At 42.5% G+C, this 23483-nt stretch overlaps 1 protein-coding gene across 6 annotated transcripts in view; it reads right to left on the reverse strand.

Annotated features, from left to right (window-relative positions):
• The window catches only part of LOC119652430, a 425085-nt gene that overhangs the window by 60608 nt on the left and 340994 nt on the right, over positions 1-23483 (reverse strand). For 5 of the 6 annotated variants that reach the window (XM_038056559.1, XM_038056558.1, XM_038056556.1 and 2 more), the window contains one exon: positions 11913-12116. The exons of the other annotated variant lie outside the window; for it this stretch is intronic. In XM_038056559.1, the coding sequence (XP_037912487.1) occupies positions 11913-12116 (204 nt within the window). The remainder of the gene's footprint in view (positions 1-11912; positions 12117-23483) is intronic. 6 annotated transcript variants of the gene reach the window in all.

The following is a 23483-nucleotide window of genomic DNA, read 5'->3' on the forward strand; positions in this document are numbered from 1 at the left end:
GGACGGAAACAGAGTAAATTCCATCCATCTTTGCTTCGTTTGATTTATATATTACTGCTTCCCTCTCAACGATGTTTGAGAAAGCCAGTGCTTAGCAAACCATTGTTCAAAAGGCCCTTCATCTGGTTTCAGATGAGAAGAGGATTGGTGTTGTCTAAAATCACCGACAGTTTAATCGTCAGGGTAGAGGCAACTCTTTAGATGTTGCTACACCTCTGATTGAAAGTGGCAACGGACGTTGTTGGTTCCGGATATATTAATTCAAAAATTTATACCCATGGCTGAATTTACATATTCACAGCCAACAACACTAGTAATCGCTTTCGGTCGTACTCTTCCGTAGAGAAGAAATAGGGTAGAAATAGAGTAGCTTCTGAAGACGAAACCGTGAGGACCCTTGACTTCCCAACTAGTAAGTTACGGGAGTCGACTTTCAATACCTGGGGCGAAACGCACAATCCGTACTATCTTCTTTTAAGGTGTAAAAATGGAAGCACATATACCAATTTGCAGTACTGTATGTATGTGGTCCCTGCTTCTATTAGTCACCAGATCAATTGTTGCTGTATGACCTACCATAGCGCATGATAACGGGAGCGCTAGACTTGGTTCTAACCTGATAATTTCGAAAAGTCTTCAGGCTACGGAGGATAACTAATCGCGAATGGTCAACAGGGAAGCAAGGATATTTTATGAAGTGATATGAACGCTAACAAGATTTGTTGGGAAAGTTTGAACATCAGCCAGCAGGATTAAAATCATTAGCAAAATGTAGAAACACAACTACAAATGGTCATTTTGGTCGTGGTTGCTGATGAATTGCCAGCTACTTTGGAAAAGCAATCACTGGCAAGGAGCCTCGGACTTTACAATGACGAACCCAGTAACGACAACGGAATAACGATTTGCGCATTTTGTCATGGAATATGCGCTCCCTGAGCAGAGATCGAGCTGCCAAGCAGGTAGCCAATACCCTGTCCCAATATAGGTCTGATGTAACAGTGGCCACCCAGTAAACCATGTGCTCGTAGTAAGTTGCTTAGTCAGCCGAAAAATGAAACTTGCTGTTATCGGCTTTGAAAATATCAGCGAAAGGCAATGCACTGCGGGGCAAATTTAGAAATATAAGCCTCATTAATGTTCACGTCCCTACAGAGGAACTTGCAGAATCGGAGAAGGATACCTTCTTCAAGGCAGTTGAGCTAACCCATGAAGCGTATCCCAAGTATGATATCAAAATCATACTTGGAGATTTTAACAATCCAGTAGGGACGGAGCCCGTATACGGGCGATACGTCGGCTCCCATAGCTTGCATAAGGATACCAATGATAATGGACTGCGGATTATTCAGTATCGCACGAAGCGGTTGTTGGAAGCACCTGGTTTGCGCGGAAAGCGGTCCACAACATACGTGCGCGTCTTCAGACGGGACCACTTTAAACAAAATTGACCACGTGCTGATAGAACGCCGGCACCTCTCAGCCTTGACGAATGTCAGAATATATAGGGGGGCCAATATTGACTCGGATCACTATCTCGTTGGAATGGTGCTCCGAGCTCGAATTGCGACACCACCTACAATCCCCTCTGAGGTGAGAGTGAATACCGAAGCCATTCACAACACAGCCCTCCGCAACACCTATAAGGGGAAATGGATGCCACAATAACCGCTGGCAACAGATGTCTTGGAGATCAAGCATCAAGAAATGATCTTCACAACCACCTGAAGAGCGTTGGCATTGATACGGCCACAAATATATTTGGCCTCAGCGGCAAAAGGAGTCGGAACAGCTGGTTTGACGATGAATGTAAGCTAGCAACGGAACGGAAGAGTGCTGCATACCGAGTAATGTTGGATTCTCAAAGAACGCGGGCACCCGCAGAGACTTATCACGAACTCCGTCGAGCGGAGAAGCGATTTCGCAGACGGAAGAAGGAATCCTGGGAGAACCAACGAGTCTGTGAACTAGAAAAGTACAGGGAGTAACCGCACCAGGCGTGGAAGTTTTACCAACAAGTTAACAGCATGAAGCCTTATACACCTCGATGCTCATCCTGCCGAGACAAAGAGGGAAATCTGATTTCTGACCGAATGGGCATATTGGAGTGACGGGTTAAATATTTTGCTCAACAACCATAATATTGACGAGTTGGAGGTCCTGCCAACTGAAGATGGCGGACAAATGCTGCCACCACAAAGCATAGAGGAAACAATCCATAACAATAAGTCGCCAGAAGCCGATGGAATTACACCTGAATTGGTTAAATTTGGAGGCGACCAATTACACCAAGTGGTTCATCAACTGGTTCTCAAGATGTGGGACAGCCAATCAATGCCTGACGACTGGCAATGAGGAATTATCTGACTCATACATAAAAAAGGGGACATCACGCAGTGCAGCAATTATAGAGGTATCACCTTGCTGAGTACCATCTATAAGATATCCTCCGCTATCTTACTAGGCTGAATAGCCCCATACGCGCATCATTGGCCCATACCAAAGAGGCTTCACTCCAGGCAAATAAGCAATAGATCAGATTTTCTCTGTGCGGCAAGCGATGGAAAAGCTGTTGGGATATGGACATCAGTTGTACCATCCTTTCATCGATTTTAAAGCCGGTTATGACAGTATATACATAGTAAAACCCGTGTACAGTTTAGTTAGTTCCAGTACAGTTAGTTTTTATGAGAGAATTTGGTATCCTAACAAAATTGATAGGACTGACTGTGGCTGCGCGAAGTCAGATAAAAGCAGCGGATGACTATTGAGACCATTCAACATCAACAAGGGACTACGACAAGTTGATGGCCTATCATGTGTCCTCTTCAACTTGGCACATCAATTAAGACAAGACGAAGTACACGGTGGCGCCAAAAACCAAAGAATGAACAACATCGAATCGCACTGGTCAAACGAAAACAATAAAGATAGGAGACTATCTTTATAGTTTTCGCTGAAAATTTCTCCTATCTAGGGTCGAAAATTACAACAATTTTTGGCTCCCTACATGAGGATGGACGATTCCATAGCCTACATAACGACGAAATCTATGAGCGATACCATGACGGTCAGGTTGTGGATAAAATCCGGCTCAATAGGTAATGGTGGGCGGGTCACTTAATTCATATGGATGAGGATGATCCCACCCGGAAAGTCTATAAGGGCAATATCTATGGTAGAAAAAGAAGACGAGGCATACCCTGCCTGAGATGGAGCGATGGCGTAGGTCAGGACGGATGTTGCGTCGTTGATGATGATGATGAAGAATCACTGGCAAGTATAACGCAGGTCAGAAAGGAAGTTAAAATTTGTAAGCGAATATTTCGAAATCTAAGCAAAAGAACAATAATCTGTGATGAAATGTTGTGCGTTTGACAGAATTTTGGGATGACAATGACTTCCATAGCGAGCAATCGAATACGACATTTTAGGCAGAGGTTGCGATACACCGGTCGTGTTCAACACAGGAAATACTCAATACGGAGAGAAGGGAAAAAGAGATAAATTACATCTTCGATATCCTCATGAATAAGATTGAAGATGAAAGTTCAAGAGTCGAACATTCCATACGCTTCAGAAAGGAAAACATGGAATTGAGTAAGTGTTTAACACTGATTTAACCACAGATAATACAACCAGGAGACGTTTTTTATTAGGGAGAGAGGTGCAACCAGAACAGAAAAGTAACTGAAAAGAGCGGTGTTTGCATAGACTGCAACACAGATACGGAGAATAAACCAAAGGTCAACATTCGGATAAAAGAGACTAATTATTAAAGAAGAAGAGAGAATGTAGAAGACCAGCAATCTGACATGGGATGAGATAACGCTATTGATAGTCGATATACTTCTCAAAGATTTTGGAACTCCCCAAAAGACCAGCGCTTTTATTATTGACCATGACTTTACCAGGCTTCATGTATAATGATTTTTGATAACCTGGGTCACAAGCAAACAATCTGGAAGTTCCAATTGAGTTATGCCCAGAATGGACACCGGTTGTCGCATCATTGATCTTGATAATGACTTTAGGGCCAGAGGATATGTGTAAAATGAACGTTAATTCTTGGTAAGTATAGCATCGTTGCTTTCTTGTGTAGGAATAAGTGTCTCGGCGGGGGGAAGTGACTCCTGGCTAATGATTACTTTACAGGCGCTTAGTAGAAATGTTACCATGATCGAAAGAAATGCCCTGTTTATTATTTAGTAAGAAGTTTCGAAAGCTATTGGGACCGGATTTTACATTGACATGAAATTTGCGAAATGGGAACCAAACTAAACATAGGCAAAAAGGGTAAATAAGAAGGAGGTGAGGAGTAATACACTGTGAAAACTGCAAATTCTGAAGTAAGTTACAAGTTTCTTGAGGGCAGTGAGCAATGAACCCGGCAAATTGGACGAAACTGAGAGATGGTTGGATGTCGTTGCTGAAATTATGAGTGTAATACAAGAAAAGTTTTAAGTCTTCATGCTCCAAAGTAATGTTGACAACGACCACGTATTCCCTGTGGGATTTATTTATCAAAGGCTTTATAAAGGACAATCGAACTTTAGGGTTCAATTTTCGAAAGACAAAAAGCTTTTCTTGCAGTATATTTCAAATAATTTTTTTTTCGAATTTTAGTAGCTGACAAGATTCAAGAAAAACGGTCGTGGCTACGGAGTAGGTTAGATAAGATGGCATGAGAGTTCAGTTTCACATAAAGAGAGAGGTCTTCAGTTCAGTAGGCTTTAGAAGAGTACAGCAAACACTTTCCTAAGAAAATTTACGGCCCCGAATTTTAGCATGAATCAAGAGCCTAAATGTAAGAAGCTACCTTTAGAACTTTCCCTAAGTTTCAAAATTCAAATAGCCTCAACTATCGATCAAAATTTTCAAAAGCAGGTTCTTTTTGCAAGCGCAGTTATCAAGCACTCCATCTCCAGACAAAGCAATGCCTTCTAAAAAACTACTTTTGGATCCCTCTCTTGTACAGGGTGCGGCAGCATAACTTCCTTTTTTAAAATGCGCGCCACTCAGTTAGTTGATGTCATAGCGGAGCGCTAGTGGTCTCGTTCAAGAGGGGATACTGTAAAGTTTTGTCCCGACATGGTTCAGTCGCCATCATGCGTTGGAATAGTGAGGAGCGTGCCTTTGCCGTTGAGGTTTACTTTTCAAGCGGATGTTCGGTTATTGCAACACAGCGTGCATTTCGGAATCGCTTTAATTTAGCCCCGTTGGCTCCCGTCCCAGACCGCAAATCAATTGTTACATGGGTCACTACATTCAGACAAACTGCAAGTGCGACAAAAGGAAGAACTGGAGTCCCTCGGCCCGTTAGATCACCTGAGAACATTGAAGCAGTGAGGTTACAATGACAGTGAATTCGGACCGGTATGTAAACATACTACAGAATTTTTTTTTCCCACAGCTAGAAAATTTGGATTTGGGGGACACTTGGTTCCAACAAGACGGTGCAACAGCACACACTTCAAGAGCATCAATGGCTGTTTTGAGGGAACACTTTCCAGAGCGCCTTATCTCAATTAGAGGCGATTTGGAATGGCCGGAACGCTCTCCCGATCTGTCCCCTTGTGATTTTTTTCTATGGGGTTTTTTGAAATCTCGTGTTTATGTGAACCGTCCAAGAACCCTACAAGATTTGAAGACCAACATCCAAGAAGAAATTGCCAACATAACACCTGCTATGCTAACAAGAGTTATGACAAACCCCAGAAATCGGTTTACGCAATGTATGGAGAATGGGGGACGTCACCTAACAGATTTGATCTTCAAAACAATGTAAATAAAAACTTTAGACATGCACCTACGTTATAAAAAATAAATAAATATTTTCCGATGCATACAATAGTTTTTATTGAGTTTTGAAAAAAGGAAGTTATGCTGCCGCACCCTGTATATATCGTTTTGTACGGATTGGTTATATTTAGAAAACCAAAAGAACATTAATAAGATGATGAACAAAGGTGAGGGGAACCGGATCCCCTTCTAATGTAGCACCCTCTCTTAATTACCACTTGGAAAAATTTAAGATTGTGTAATCGGCTTTTTGTAGCGAATGTGAGGAAGAGGAAGAGATGGTATTTCACTACAATTATGATTTGGATCCTTTGGGGAGTAGGCAGTAGATCGGGAAAAAATGTTGATCGCCCGTTAGTTTTTCTTACCAGCCGCCTCCCCAAAGGGCATGTTAGGAAAATTTGGAAACAATGTGTTGCTAGTTCTCCTTTAATTTTAAAATATTGCCAACAAAAAAACACCTTAATAATAGTCGATAGCAAAGAACTAGTTGTTGTAATTTATGAAATTAGTGGCTTGAATTCTGACATGTCGTGCTTACCCGGTTTCGAAAGGTCCTTATTCTTTATTAACGGTCAATATGTGTCCGGATAGCTCAGTGGTTAGAGCACTAGGCTGTCATACGGAAGGTCGCGGTTCAAATCTCACTGGTGGCAGTGGAATTTGTATCGTGATTTGACGTCGGATACCAGTCGACTCAGCTATGAATGAGTACCTGAGTCAAATCAGGGTAATAATCTCGGGCGAGCGCAATGCTGACCACATTGCCTCATGTGTACCGTTACGGTCTTGAATGAAGTGCTCTAACACACTCCAAAGCCCTGATCCAATATGGATTGTTGCGCCAACGATTATTATTATTATTATGTGCCCGGATAGTTGATGGTTAGAGCATAAGGTTGTCATACGGAAGGTCGGTTCAGTCAAATCAGGATAATAATTTCGGGCGAGCACAAAGTTGAGCACATTGCCTTCTACAGTGTACTGTAGTGTATCGTTAGGGTCTTGAATGAAGTGCTCTAACAAACCTTAAGGCCCTGATCCAATTCGACTTTTGAGCCAACGATTAATATTATTATATGATGACTGTAACTATAACCAGTCAACAGGAAAGAAAGGGGCAACAAGGCAAGGCTCCTACTGCAATATGTGTAACCCCATAAGCCAAGATTAAATGTATTGAGTAATGCCAGTCTGAAATGTTAAAGTTCACCATATATGTTGAGAATGATCCAGACTACCAGAATATCTGAAATCAGGGCCGTAGATAGGCCGTCATTATGATAGCCGTTCGACGAGCAGAGGCACATAGCCGCCGAACTCGACTGGTGGTGCTCCTCGTAACGCTTGACGTCAGAAACGCCTTCAATTCCGTAAGATGGAAAGACATTCTAGGCACACTAGACAATACCTTCAACGTGCCGAACTATTTCTTACGGATGCTCTATGAAACACTAGAGGGTCAAAGGTGGATGGAGGTCACGTCGGGGGTAGCACAGGGATCCATCCTAGGGCCGGACCTCTGGACACCTATGACAGTCAGGCGCAAAGCAGACTCGGCATATTGATGCGACGGGTAAGCGGATGAATGACTACTCATGGTTTCAACCTTGCACTGGAAAAAACCGAAGTAGTCATCCTGACTAAAAAGAGAATTCCGACCCTGCGTCCCATATCGTTCGGCGAGTCAATCGTTGGGTCAAAATCAGCGGTAAAGTACCTCGGGTTGACTCTTGACTTAAAGGTGAGCTTTTCTGAGCAAATCCAAGCAGCAGCGAACAAGGATGCGGCTGGAGTTTCGGCGTTAAGTAGGCTAATGGCAAACATTGGGGGCTCTACGTCTAGTAGGCGACGTCTCGTGATGAGCTCAACCCAGTCTGTCCTGCTCTACGGCGCAGAGGTATGGGCTGGCGCTCTTAAAAAGGTTATATGTCGTAAACTACTCGCGCAAGTACAGAGACGGGGAGCTTTACGGGTGGCGTCTGCGTACCGCACTGTCTCTGAACCGGCCGTGATGGTGATCGCGGAAGTTATCCCCGTTGCCCTTCTTGCTAGGGAGCGTCAGGCCATATACAAGCGCAAGAGTGATCAGCCAAGGGAGGTGGTTGCTCGCGAAGAACGGCAACACACTCTAGACGAGTGGTTCCTTGAACTGACAGTTCCCTTCCTCCTCTCCCCTCCCGTTGGTGAAAGGAATTCCCTGATTTGAAGGCTCCGCAAAGCGGCAGAGTTCGGGGACTAGCCCGAAGTAGTGTGACAAACGGTTCCAGGCTAGCTCTCTGACGACGGGGAGGTGTTTAGTTGGTAGTCCGACGACGTACCGAATCGGGAGTCCAACACTGTGTGTGTAAATGCATTCACCTACCCTACCCCAAAAAAAAAAAAAAATTATGATAGCCACGTCTAGCGCATGGACAATATTCAAATTCCTAAAAAGGTAGCTGAAAAGGTATTTGAGCAGCCCAAAGGCCAAACACCAGTGAAAAAACCAAATACACTCTTGGCAAGTTCAATAGGCAAAGATAGCCCATCATTGCTGGGACCCATGAATTAGAGGACGTGATTGAAGGATCGAGATCCTGGGTGGCGGTACATTCAGAAAGTCAAAGTCCAAAGGAGGTGATACACCATCAATTACGACGGTTTGATATATTTAATTTGTTTCCGCGTTTGCATATTCCCTATTCTTAACCTAGAGTCCGAACATAATTTTTAAATTGTTTCAAATTATGGATAGCACATACAATGTATAGGCTGGAAAATTCTACGTCAACAACGACTCGCATAAGGACTGACCTCTCCTGGCTATCGAAAACGGGCTATGATTGGTTTCTTTGAGAACAGTAGCGAGGGCCCTCATAATGTTCACTTTCTCCAATTCGAGCGGGAATTTCAGCGATATAAGCTGGAGATTCGGGGCCTAGACGAAGTAAGATGGTGGGACTTTGAAGAATACTCGTCTACTTCTTGTGGCAATGCCCTTTTGAACTCTGGAAACCTAAGTGATAGTAGACGCGAATTCGGCGTTGGGCTGCTTCCGATGGCTACCGCAAGGCTTACTCTTTTGATTTGGGAGCCGGTTGCTGACAGCTTCCTGACTGTAAGGTTCCGGCCCAGGTTAAGAAGCATCACAATTGTCCAGTACTATTTACCAACGCAGGCTTCCGATATAGTGGAAAAGGATGCTTTCCACGAGCAATTACACACAGTTCAGGAGAATATTTCTAAATGTGACATTGTGATCATGATGGGTGATCTGAATGCCAAAGGATGATAACAACTTGCTCGGGTTTGTGGTGCGGAGTCAATCAAAGTCTTGGCGACCGCAACGATAATAATGGGAAGTTTGTGGATTCTTGCAGCTTCCGCCGCCCCGGTATTGGTAGCTTACCGGCAATCAGATTGACCATTTTGCGAAAAGCGGTAGATTTGCGAGTTGTCTCCTCAATGTGCGCAAGTGCAATGCGCTAGAACTTCGATAACGGACGAAATTCCGCGAAGTTCAGCGTAGTGTGTGCCGTGAGAAAAAGGAATTTACTATTGCGTTAGTCAGGAATGCGAATGATGTTGGAGAACGCAATACTTTCGGAAGGACGACACAATTCGTGGTGCCGTAATTCGAAATCTTCTAAGGTGCTGTGAAGTATGTTAATGGTCGACTCCTCATCCATAACGATGAGGAACTGGAGAGATGGAAAGAATACTTCACCGTGCTCCTTAATTGTACCACATCCCGTGATGTTCCTCCCCGAGTGGATGAAATGACTAGTCACCCTAAAATGCGGATAAAAATTGTTCCCCTAATTAGAAAAGAAATAATTTTGACCATTAATGCACTCAAACGGAGTAAAGCCCCTGGGCATGACGGTCTCCCTGCAGAGTTGTTTGTCACTGCACCTGCAGTTACTGTATGTATACTTCCACTGTACAGAAATATTTGGAAACCGAGACCTTTCTCAGAGATTAGAACAAGGGAATCATCGTTAGGAAGAAGAAAGCCCATTTTGAGTGTGACAATTGAAGAGGAGCACGCAGGTCTCCCTGCCGTCGCAAAGATAATAAAATAATTAAATAATCCTGGAACGCATCGAGGAACATCTCAAAAGCTTGATTGACTGAGATCAGGCTGTTTTTTGCTCTGGAATCTCCTGCATTGACCGCATCAATATATTACGGATCATTTTCGAACACTATGCGTTATCAAATCTTCGCTTCACCGGTTCTTCATTGAACAGTTGGATGGGGGGGGGGTGTATCTAGAGTGCTCTACGCAAGGGGGGAGGGGTCCAACAAATTAACAGCAACATATGATGGCTCAAAATGTCACGTATTACACCAAGGTAAAACACCAGAGTATTTTGAGGTCCAAAGGGCAGTCGCTACGGTTTCATCTTGTTACCGATATTATTTCTTCTTGTCACCTATCTCCGCCATGTCATCGGCGTACGTTGGCCTGATACTATTATAAACAAGGAACTTGGTCTGTGCATAGTCGTGTCACCCAAAGCAATATGATCGGAAGATGAAATTGGCAGTGGATAGGTCAAACATTAAGGAGGGGCGACAAGGGGCTAAGCAGGCTGCGCCATGCAGTGGAATCGAATCTCCCAAGATGGTCGACCAGTGTGTCGCTTCAAGGGCATTTGGGGCAGAAAAGTAGAGGAGAAATGTGGTTGTCTCGAGAAGTCGTGCGAGGAGTTTGGGCGCATTTCAGGTAACTGCGAGTAATGGCACATGGGTCTGGTTGAAGCATTATAATCCACCAACAGAGGAATGAAAACCATATAGGGCACCCTTAGTGATACTTTTTATATAAATCGACATATAGTTGTTTTTTTTTTTCTTTTAATGAATATTTCGACAACGAAGTAAACACTTTCAGAATCAAAATATTAGAACCGTTTCTGGAAAAGATATATGAGTTCTGTAAATAGATGGGGTGTCACCTAAAGAAATTGCTAACAAAAAATATAAGACGATTATTCGATTTTTCGGATTTTGACACCGCTTGAAAGTCATAGAAAAAGCTCAAAAGAAGGAAGCAAGAAATGAGAGGGCATTAAATGGGCAATAGAGTGTGAACTTCGAAGTGTTCACTACAGTTCTGAAATGGAAACAGAATGTGCCTCGATTATGAAATTGGTGACATCAAACGTAAAGATTGAGGAGCAGTTTGCTTCTGGTGAGTTTTCCATTTGCATTTACTATAATATGCCTGCGACAGCTATAAAAAACATAATAGTCCTTTTAAGGCAATTAAAGAGCTTCAGGAGCAAATTCAATGAACCGACATTAATTATAAAATTCTTAATATTAACGGAAAGGGAGTTTTACAAACATGAAATAGTTGAAGCAAAGGTTAAGATTGCGGGGTGAATTTATATTAAACTGATAGATCAATAGAAGTTGTAAGAAATCGGGACATAGCGATGGTAATCTGTCGTGCATTTATACTGCAATATAAAATAACGAGGCAGAAGGAAGAAACGCAGGGCTTTAGACAACATCAATAGGGACATTTTTGAACTGGGGCAGCTCATGGGGTTGTAAGTTATACGTGCAAAAAAAATTTATGAACATCCTTTTGCGATGCCGTGTACTACCAGAAGCGAAAATAAAATGGCTTCGTGGTGTTATCTCTCGGAGTTATCCTAGACATCTCATATCATTACGGATGCTGTGTGACCCAAAAGTAAAATGAAACATAAAAATGTTAAACATATGTAAATAGTGCACAAGGATAATGCAAGCATGAACTTGCAGCAGCTTTAGAACAGAAGTTTCCTAGTTGGAGTTGGGAAAAGAATACAAAGTCGGTGGAGAGTATTTGCAACGTGGAATGACATGCTGGCACTGAACTTTTAACAGGAAATGAGAACTGGATGAACACGCATTGCTAAACACAACAAATTGTACCAAAATTGCAGTATTTTCCTCCTGACTTTCGTGTCCGGCTCGGTGTGGGCGACACGTCACGTTTATTTTCAAACAAAAGGATTTCTGATTCGGGTTAATAAAAATACAATATGAAGACAATCAACAAAAAAGTAACTGGTGTAACATGAATCCTAATATCTTTCTTGTCTTTTTTTCTTAAAAATGGAACGTACTTTTCTTGTCAGTGTAGTTAGTTATTACGGTATCCTTTGGTGAGTTGCCTCCTTGAAATGCGGTTATATTATAAGGATACGAAACGACCTTATGATGATGCAAGTAATGTGTACTAGACGGAGCTATGAGCGGAGTTTGTATGAGTTCCATACTCTCGTCAAAAACACTTTGGTGGTAGTTATCATCCATTCCAATTTTTCTGACTGTAAAAAAACGATACGAAAGATGAAATGAAACGTACTTTACGGAAAATTGAAACGAAAATATGGCATTTTCCTTTAAATATACTCTGGTCATCAAATTACCAACTAAACAGAAAGCTACGTGAAAAGTTTGAGTTGACTTTTTGAAAAATACTCATCGTGGACACTCATTCGATTACTATCTACGTATTTTTGGATATGTGGTTTGCTTGGATAAACTAGATTCCGCGAAAATGTGGTTTCAATTATTCGCGATGTATAGTTGTGCGGTGACGAAAAACCGTTGTGAAATTTGTAAATAAAAATTTTATTCAGTGTTGCATTGAGTAGTTGACGACAGACCGGACAGTGAAATGCACTCGACGTCCATTATTTGAAGTCAAAATTCATTGCGGTTGAAGCTTGAATATTGTTTATGTGGTTGAATCCCGATTTTAACTACATATTTTTCAATTTTTGGGGTTTCTGGCTGTTGATCATTTCACAGTATACTCTGATGCCATCATTGACCGCGGCATTTAGCTTTAATATGCCAAAATTCCACGCTAGGTGGGCCGTGTTCCAGTGGTTGTTTTTTATTAAATTTATTAAAAATTTATAATGAACTATTGCTATATTTTATTTTATCGGTGGCTTCTGCTAAATCTGCTGCTGAAATGTGGTGGAAATAATAGATACGCAACTGCTCCTAGTGGCAGATTTTCCCTCACCCTAGAAGGATTTTCAACTCTACCCCTCACTTACGGCATCGCTATCCAGTTCTCAACAGACCGTCGAGGGTATGACTTTGTTGCGGGCTTGAAGCAACTGCCTCCCAGCAAAAACAAACTTATTGTGGATAAAAATCTTCAATCAAACTGACTTAAGGTAACTGTCAATCCTCCATTTATACCACGACTGATGGGAATCGATTCTCCAAGAGACTATGCTTCGAACGCACCATTGCTATAATTTAGAGTCCATCGACTTTTATCTGGATTCGGAACCATTACTTTATACGTTCCAAGGTGCTGACAGGGACACAAAAAGTTTGCATCGTCTTTTGCTGTTGTTGTTTTTCTTAGGACGAGGATACAGTTTTTTCCTGGAACATTCATTGAAGCTATTTTGTATGCCAACAGCAAAAACACGGAGGAATGCTGTTATTAACGAACGATATACGAAGGGTGGGGTAGAGTAAAGATCGACCTTGAAGATGCTTAATTTAGATTGAAAAGGATCCAGGGAAGCAATCCAAATTCATGTAAATGCAACCAAGATTTAAAAATAACTGCGGTAATATGACCTTTTGTGTAGACATATTCTTCCAAGTGATCTTTCAAGTTATTTATCACATACCACTTGGGATATTGGGAGGAACTTCTGTCGGATCTGTTTTTTCAGGCTGCACATCCTCATTGAAGAAGCTTTTTCAAAGTTAATTAGTACATAAAAGCTGTATCGATCAATTAAGATTTTTTCTCTGCGGCAAGCGATCGAAAAACTGCTGGAATATGGCCATCAGTTGTACCATCTTTTCATCGATTTTAAGGCCGCCTACAGCAGCATAGCCACGGCCATGAGAGAACTCAGTATCTCGAAGAAATTGATAAGACTGACTAGGCTGACCCAATGTGCAAGGCCAAATAAAAACAGCAGGATCACTCTTCAACATCAACAACAGTCTTAGACAAAGGGATGCCTTATCATGCGCCCTCTTTAGCCTGACCCTCGAGAAAGCGGTTCGCGATGTAGATGTCAACGCAAGACCACTCAACTGCTGGCCTGTGCTGACGATATTGACATTATCGGAAGAACAACCCGAGATGTAAAGTATATGTTCATCCAGATCGAGCAGACGGCGCTGCTCATTAATGAAGATAAGACGAATAATATGGTGGCAACATCAGCGCCAAAAACCAAAGATCACACTGGTCAAACGAAAACAATAAAGATAGGAGACCACAAATTTGAGGTCGGGGAAAATTTGTCCTATTTAGGGTCGAAAATTACAACCTATAATAGCTATAACGATGAAATCCGCGCACGAATATTGGCTGCCAATAGAGCCCATTTCAGCTTATAAAATCAATTTCGCTCCAAAGGTCTCACTATAGGGTCAAAGCTCTTACTGTACAAGACTACGATCTTGCCAGTCCTTATGAATTCTTCGGAGACCTGGGTTCTAACAAGAAAAATTGCAAACTCTTGGCCGCGTTTGAGAGAAGAATCCTCCGAAAAATGTTTGGCCCCCTACATGAGCATGGAGGATTCCAGAGCCTACATAACGACGAAATCTAGGAGTCATATCACGACTGTCTGGTTGAGGATAAAATCCGGTTCAACAGGTTGCGGTGGGCGGGTCACTTTATCCGTATTTATGATGATGGTTTAGCCCGTAAAGTCAGTAAGAGCAATATTTATAATAGAACCTCAGACAGCTTTTAGGGATATCGAGTTGCTGCATCTCGGTACAAAACCGGGATGTCTGGAGTTCCTTACTAAGGCAGGCCTAGACCAGATATCGGTTGTTGCGCTGTTGATGATGAAAATCAATGATGGTTAATATTAAAATGAGTGTGAAAAGCAGGACGTCCCTTTATATAAATTGTGCTTTCTTGGCAGCACATATTCTCTGCTGAGGTGTCCACTGCTGCATTGCTGCAGACAACCCAGGCATCAGAAGCATTCCGGACTAAATTTTCACCACCTTTCATGAATTGAGCACGATTCTCGCTAAGTAGCTTTCTACTCTGCCCCACCTTCTATCATATTTATTGCGGTAGCTCTAAATTCAAACCTGTGGTAGACCTTCGTTGTCAAAGAAGAGAGGCGAGTATCAAACGGTTAAAACGTTAGAATACAACCGTATAAATTTTATAATATACATGACAATAGCTGGAGTTGCTCCAATTTGGCGTCCATGCATGACTTATTAAGCTAAATGCGAAGGTGTACATAAATGTGTCTAAGCACCCAAGTTACGATTTCTTAAAAAATATATGCCTTCAGTTCATTCCTTAATTTGTTTGTTGTTTGTTGAGTTTCAATGAAGCTAAGCTTCCATTTCAACATTATCATGCTTATTGTAGTTAAATAGATAAACCAGGTGATCAAAGGGTTGTATAGGTTTCCACGATGGAGCACGAAGCCAGAGAAATGCCTACTGAACCAACACCAACAGCTCTATCCCCAATTGCTATCTCTACTTCCACATGGTGATTCCTGCAAATTCTTTTTTAATGAAAATTTGCCAACGAAGAATGATGAAGTTGAGTTTCCTACTCCTAAAAACGAGAGCAATGGTGCCAACTATTTCTCCTGGTTTGGAGTTGGTATATGGCTGACTATCCTACCAGGATAAACTATCTGTCATGAAATAATAAAAGAACCAATGATGAAGCCAGCAAAGAAAAGGGACAAACATTTGATGTGAGACTCTCCAGAAACCATCCCTCTCGTCTACCAGGACCGTCAGTGCATAATGTTATCAGGTGATCCTACTGTTAACAAAACGTTACGAATCTAGACCTAGAAGTCGGAAAATATCTTCCTCGATCCAGGGTGTGATGCGGACGTACCTATTGGGTAGTTTGCAGCCGAGGGTAACTGACTGTATTTGAACGGAGTTTCACTGATATCTGGTCGCCTCAGTGATTAAGCCTGCCCGCACCGTGCAAGGGGGGGGGGGGGGTTATGGCACGACGGACCTCCTAATGTCCATACTCATGGAAATCATATGGGTACAAACGTCAAAAAAAGAAGAAGCGGGACCCCGTACGGCAGCCTACAAAAGTGGCCCATCAGGTGAAGGCATACCTGGGTAATGCTGAGAGCAAGGTAACCACACCCAAGAAGGAAGAAGTTGGGAGGTCAAGCAGTGGAGTGAATTACAACATTGGGGTACTGCGAAGGCCACAACCCACAAAGTTTCCCACTCAAAAAAATAGGGATGTACAAAAGTACATCTAAGGTCACTATATCTGACGTCAGGGAAGAGGTAGCTCTCAGTGGTGCAGGTGGCAAGCGGCATTTGCGCTATTTGAAGAACGGCCTAAAACCAGAGGAGGCCTTAAAAGAAGGCTCAGGATAGACTTAAGCCTTCAGCATAAAAGTGAAGAAAGCGAGGAGTAGCGGAAATCAGCCCGCAAACGGTACGTGCTGCAAAATGCGATCAGGGGTGAAGGCAGGAGCCAGGAAACCCGCCGTTAGCTATGCTAGTGGGCTCAAGGGCATTCGACTGTCCTTACTGCCGGCAGTATTTCCGGAGCAAATACCTACTCGTGAGGGAATCATTAGTAACTGGTACAGAATCATTAGTAACTGGTACAGAAAGGCGGGGCTGAGCATAAATTCAGCCAAGGCCAATATAGTACCATTCATTCCAAAGCTCAAGCTCGGTCACCTGAGAGGGTTGCACCCCGAAAATGCTGCACTAGATATATAGTGGAATAATGGAATAATCTGCACATACAGAAGCAGACAAAGAGGGCAATCTTTAGAATGTCCGGGAGTACCAGTGAAGCGGGAAGCTGCCTAAATGCCATCCCTAACTGCTGATCTCAAGGAATAACATGGCAATGACGTTGCACTTCGATAATAAGTTTGAAACACATAGAGCAACAGGACAAATTGGGAGAACGTGAGATTAACATGCGGCTTAAACCAGCAACTGATTATCTGGCACAGGGACGGATTCCTTAAGACATAGGGAGTGGGCGCTGGCGGTGTTTGTCTAAGGAAAATGCCCTAGGTTATAGGTTTAAGCGATATAATTTAATTTATAGGTATACTATAATCAGTAAAGGGACACAATAGTTCTTTTAGAACGTGGCGCGACATCCCTTGAATATTATTATTAACCCCATATTTGTTGATGCCCTTTTAGAGAAGCCTTGGCAGTCGAGCGAACCCTCGTAGAGCGCTCCAATTATAATATCAAAATCATACTTGAAGATTTCAAGAGCCAAATAGGGAAGTAGCTGGTTTAAGGCAATACGCCGGATTTAGTAAATATATATAAATGGCAAAGGATTGCAGATTATCCAATTAGGATGTACTTAATATGTAAAAATAGAGATCCACAAACTAATAGGTCATTCCAGATGGATCACTATCAACCAAATTTAGCAGCTCTGATGGATTTTAAGTTGTCTAAGGCATCCAATATAGCTTGGATCACTATCTGGTTGCCATGATGTTCCGGGTTCGAATAACAACTGCACCGCAGATCTCTTTTGACAATCAAGTGAGAGTTGATAGCGATCCACAACAAAGTTCTGTAAGACCTAAAAGAAGGAAATGGATTCCGTAATAAATGCATCCCTCAGATCCTTTGGATGTGAAATATCGCCAACTGACCTTCCGAATCATTTGAAGAATCATACTTGTTAGTTGTAAACATAGTCGAAGCGATGAGTTTGTGATGAAAAAGTGATGTATACTGGGCGATGCAGCATTCTTAAAGAATACGAACACTCGCAGAGTGTAGCCGAACCAGCCGTTTTACCAACAAGTTATGACGATGGAGACATGTGCATCTCCTCATTCTGTCGAGATGTGGGGTGCATGTGGAGAGTTTACATAAAAATACAAATGATAACGGACTGCGGATTATTCAATTAGCAGTGTCGCACGAAATGGCTGTCGGAAGTACCTGGTTTGGGCGGGAAGCGGTCCATAAGCAAACGTGGACCTCTGCAGACGGGATCACTTTCAACCAAATTAACCCTGCGTTGATCAAACGCCGTCACCTCTCAGCCAGAACATACAGGGGGGCCAATATAGATTCGGATCACTATCTCTCCGCGCTCGAGTGACGACACTACCCGGAATCGCCTCTGGCAATTAGGTGAGAGTTAACGCTGAAGCCCTCCACAATACAGCCCTCCGTAACACCCATAAGGGCGAAGTAGATGCCACAATAACCGCTGTCAACAGAGATCCTGGATATAAAACATCAACAAATGGTCTTCACAACCAATTGAAGAACGTTATCATAAATACGGCCACAGCTGGTTCGACGATGAATGTAAGCTAGCAACGGAACGGTAGAATGCTGCATACCGAGTAATGCTGCATTGCCAAAGAACGAGGGCACGCGCGGAGACTTATCGCGAACTCCGCCGAGCGGAAACGCGACGTCAGAGATGAGAAAAGGAAGCCTTGGAGAACCAACGGGTCTGTAAACTCGAAAAGTACAGGGGTCACCACATCAGGCACGGAAGTTTACCAACAAGTCAGCAGAATGAAGCCTTACACACCCCGATGTTTATCCTGCCGGGGTAAAGAGGGACATCTGATCTCCGACAAAATGGGCATATTGGAACGATGGCTTGAGTACTTTGATGAACTACTGAAGTCCCGCCAACTGAAGACGATGGACAAATACTGCCCCCACCAAGTATAGAAGAAACAGTCTGCGGTAAGTGATGGAAAAACTGTTGAGATATGGACAACAGTTGCACGATCTTTTCATCGACTTCAAGGTCGCGCCATGAGAGAATTCGGTAGCTGGACGAAATTAATGAGACTGACTAGGCTGACCCAGACCAATGTGTGAGGCCAGATAAAAGAAGCAGTATCCCTCTCAAGACTGTTCAACAGCATCAACGGTCTACGACAAGGAGATGCCTTATCATGCGTTCTCTTTAACCTGGTCCTCGAGAAAGTGATCCGTGATGATAAGGTAAATGCAAGAGGTACGATCCTCTTTAAATCCACCCAACGACTGGCCTATAATAATAATAATAACAATCCATATTGAATCAGGGCCTTGGTGTGTGAGAGCACTTCATCCAAGACCGTAACTGTAGATTACGGTACACTGTAGGAGGCAATGTGGTCAGCTATCCAGACACAACTACTGGCCTAATGCTGACGATATCGACATCATGGGAAGAACTAGATGTACAAACCGCCTTCATCCAGATAGAGTAGGCGGCGCGAGATGTTGGACTGCACATCAATGAAGGCAAGACAAAGTATATGGTGGCACAGTCAGCACCAAAAGCCAACCATCCAACAGCATCAAACCGCACTTGTCAAACGGGGAGAATAAAGACAGGAGACTACAACTTTGAGACCGTTGATAATTTCCCCTATCTAGGGTCGAAAATTACAACCGATAACAGCTACGATGATGAAATCCGCACGGTTGTTCACAGCCAACAGAACCTATTTCAGCTTACAAAAACTGTTCCGTTCGAAACGTCTCACCATTGGGTCAAAGCTCTTACTGTACAAGACAATGATCTTGTCAATCCTCACGTATTCCTCGGAAACTTAGGTTCTTAGCAAGAAAAATTGCGAACTCTTGGCCGCGTTCGAAAGAACAATCCTTCGAAGAATTTTTGGCCCTCTACATGCGGATGGACGATTCCGTAGCTTACATGAAGACGAAATCTATGAGCAATACCATGATCGTGAGGTTGTGGATAAAATCCGGCTCAATAGGTAATGGTGGGCGGGTGACTTAATCCGTATGGATGAGGATGATCCCAACCGGAAAGTCTATAGTAGAGAATCAAAGTCTGGAAGGAATTCTTGAATAAACCTCCCTAAGGGAGTTGGATATATAGATTGATTCATTTGATGGAGTACCGGGATGGGGATGCCGGGCATGGTGGATACCACCGTGATTCCCACCATTTGGAACAAGACGGTTGTTCTTTCTGTTCTGAATAAGGAGTTCTCTGTATGTCTGACGGTATCATAAAGATGGTGTAAATTTAGGAAACTTATTTTTCTTCTTCTTAAAATTATCAAATTAATAAGTATCAAATAAATAATGGTGTTAGTCCTAGTATAATCAAGTTAGTTCATTCATTACACAACCTAAAATTCCCAAGAGATCCTTTTTTAGGTAATCTACGTTTCAGCCTTTATAGCGGGATAAGATAGATTTTTGGAAATAATTAAGTGTAATTGGTCGTCGGTACGCCTAAAAATTATAAAACTCCATTAGAGATATTTAACGAATTACAAGGCCAACCGCCAGTCGATTTGAGGGTGAGCCCTCGAAAACGTATTACAAAACAGGAAACTTCTGAATTATTTGGAAGGTGGAGTGTTTCTTCCTAACATCTGAACTTTCAAAGCGAATTCAATATCAAGTGGAAACTATTTAGGCATAAATGATCCTGCTCTCCTGCTAAATCAAAGCACCAAAGCTGAAGCGGCCCTTCTAAGTTCAAGTAACTCATTTTCATAGCAATTTGCCCAAATAAGACTCTGTGAACGTTTCACCTTGAAGTCAAGAAATTCAAGTCGTCCGTTACATCAGGAAGTTCACTGCTAATTTACATAAATTTAAATTACTGAGAAAATGCTGTCCAAGCAACATCATCATCCACCTCCTTGTCGGGACCCACATTTACGTCACATAAATATTCTCCCTGAAGGCCAAGGAATCTCGGTTGATTATCGTTTTAAGCTGACACATTTAAACCATGTGATTCCGGAGTACGTCGGTTTCTTGAGCTTAAAGTATGAATTGGAATACGCTCCCAGTTATACCCCAGAAACTCACCAGCTTCGCCAGCAACAATCATGAAAGAGTCATCCAAAAACCCACGCACACACACACACTGTTCAACTCGACAGGATGAAAAATTCCTTGCTTACCGGCGCTATGAAAAATAATACGGACACATACGGAAAAGTTGAAAAACTGGGAAATTTCGAGAGCTGCAACTTAAAGTTGGGAAAAGTGATCGGGATTCAGATTGCTACACTTTCATATCCGCATTGTACTAAAAATTAAGAAACTTTAACTAACTTTAAGTTTGGCTTATTCAAAACTTCTAACTAGCGAGTTCGAAACGAAATTATTAAGGAAGTGATTTTTATATACAAATGCTATAATGGCTGAAATGCTGTAGGAGTTCTGCTTCCTCTCCGTGAGGATTTCCACCCGTTTCCAGTGGGGAGGCAACTCGGCTTACCGAGCAACTCTTTCCCCTATTATCCTTAAATAACACGCTCATAAGATAATATTTAGCAAAGCAAGTGTCTGTTGACACTGAGGTAATTAAAGCAATGACGGTGTTAAGTTGCGGTTCCTGAGAAGGATTTAAAGCCGGAAAATTCGGGTAGCACGTAATGCTTTTCAGAAGAACTCAAATTCACATGGCTGATTACAGGAGCGTAAATGGGATTATCCGAGGGTCTGTTTCATATTCGAGTTTTTCTTCGCGGGGTTTTTTTCTGTTTGTCGAGTGCATAATCCGGAGAAAGACAGATTTTTATCTTCTTTGTTGGCAGATTCAAATAATTGTTAATTAAGTTGTTTACGAAAATGTAGCGAGCTGAGTTGACATTTTTTTCATGGGATTTTAACTGTTCGTTTAATTCGTTGGAGGGTGGTCTTGGATTGGGTGGAAAACTGGTGAGAAAACAGTTGGCCAACATAGCGCACACTAATGGGAACCTGCTGAGTCTGTTGGTAAATTAAATGGCTTTACCGAACTTTGAAATTGGTTTAATCGATGATCACTGTGAGTTACTATTATGCTGTCTCTCACAATATGGAGGTTCGTAAATTCAATTTATCACCTCGAATTCTATCAATTTTAAGATGTTTTCAACTGAAAACTTTTTACCCTTGATCCACCGGTCCAAAGGAGAAGGCCAAGAAAATTTTCGGTGACCATAATGCCGGAATATACCGGCCTGATTTCATATGACTCAATTTGTTTGTCCTTATTTCGGATCGGCTTTTTTATAATATTTATCCCGGCTAGTCTTCATCTCGTTTAAATATCTATAATAATTCACCAAATTGGGGGGTTGTACCTCCACATTCATGATATTCTTCCAAGTGCCCTTGAGACAACACATTCATGGACCATTTTAATAGAGTGAATGCCAGCGAAGTATAGTATTGTCGCCCCTCCTCTTACATATTCTGATCAACTCCTCCATGGATAAGTGGCCTGTGCGTCCACAGAGCTTCTAGTTCGAAATAGTATTTGGCTGGCATACCACGATGACACGTCGTAGACAAGTGTTGATAAAGGAGTGAACCTTTCCAGTAATAGGGGGCGGGGGCACTTTCTATAAGCCTCTCACAACGCAGAAGGGATATTAGCACAGACCAATCTCTAATTGATGTTGTATTTTAGATAAAGCAGCGACAGTGAATCTAGCGCTATTAAAGCGTCAAACCATGTCGATTACAGTGCCACCGTCGGCCGAAACGACGCTTCATATAAATCGCTCAATGTTACCCATTAATGCAGACAGAAGAGTGGGATGACCCATCCAACTGAGAACCTTGAATTTATTGAAGTTTATCTTCGGTTCGACCCAACTTGTCTCCTATTTCAAATCCAGAGACAAGTTTCACCACCCAGCGAGAGAGCAAACAGAGGATGCCATCAGCGTAGTCGGAGTGTTTGAAGAAAAATGTCATGAACCATTGAAGTTCTCCTCGTCCTCCAAACAGAGTCGCATGCAGGACGTACCATTAACAAGCAGAAATAATATCGACTACAAAATGCAACTCTGTCGGATTCCGCTTTAGACTTCTGAGATTTTACCTGATATTTTTCGTCATCATATTTCGGTCTGATAACCGATGTTATGCGTAGAGTTCTCCGGATACACTCCTGTTGATATGGTCAATCCATGAGAATCTAGCCCGCTCAATGAAGCTTTCAAGATTTTCCCTAATGCGTTCTGGGATTATCTTAATAGCAAATTTGTCGTACTGCGAGAAAAGTGCATTTTAAATGATGATCTGATGCTCATCGATATCCTCAGGCGGGTCACTCAGTGTATCTGAGCTGATTCTCCGTGGCAGTCAGTGAAGAGTCAGTTAGAAACAATTGACCTTATTGCAAGTTGTGTGTTTGAACAATTTACCACTAAAGACAAGGGGGTGGATGGAAGCCGCAGAAATCCAGAAACCTTCTACCATTATCATGAAGGATGCCACGACTGTGTCTTCTCATTACATGTCCGAGAAAGGTGTTGTCAGAGGCCATCTTGTCATTCGGATTACCTACCAAGATCACCACGTCACCTTAGGAAGCCTCTCCAGAACTGCGTGGAATAGGCCGTAGAAAGCTACTATAAAAGAAATTTTCTTTATTGCATAGTACGGTATCATTTTGATGCTCCTTAACCAGGACCGAGATCTTGCAGTCAGAAACCTGTCAGAAACTCGAACCCATATGAAGAAAGCGCACCTTGTGGTAGCCATCAGAAACAATCCGACACCCGATTCCCTTCTGTTACCACTCGGTATGATTATGCTTCAGGTTAAGGTTGCATAATTTGCAAATACTTACACGACCTCCACGCAGCTACTGGAAACCGTCTTCGAACCTGCCAAGAGTGTGTAGGGCCGAATTTGGAGTAGGATCACCCAACTGACGAAGATTT

This window comes from Hermetia illucens, chromosome 3, assembly GCF_905115235.1.
Source record: "Hermetia illucens chromosome 3, iHerIll2.2.curated.20191125, whole genome shotgun sequence".
Taxonomy (NCBI): Eukaryota; Metazoa; Arthropoda; class Insecta; order Diptera; family Stratiomyidae; genus Hermetia; species Hermetia illucens.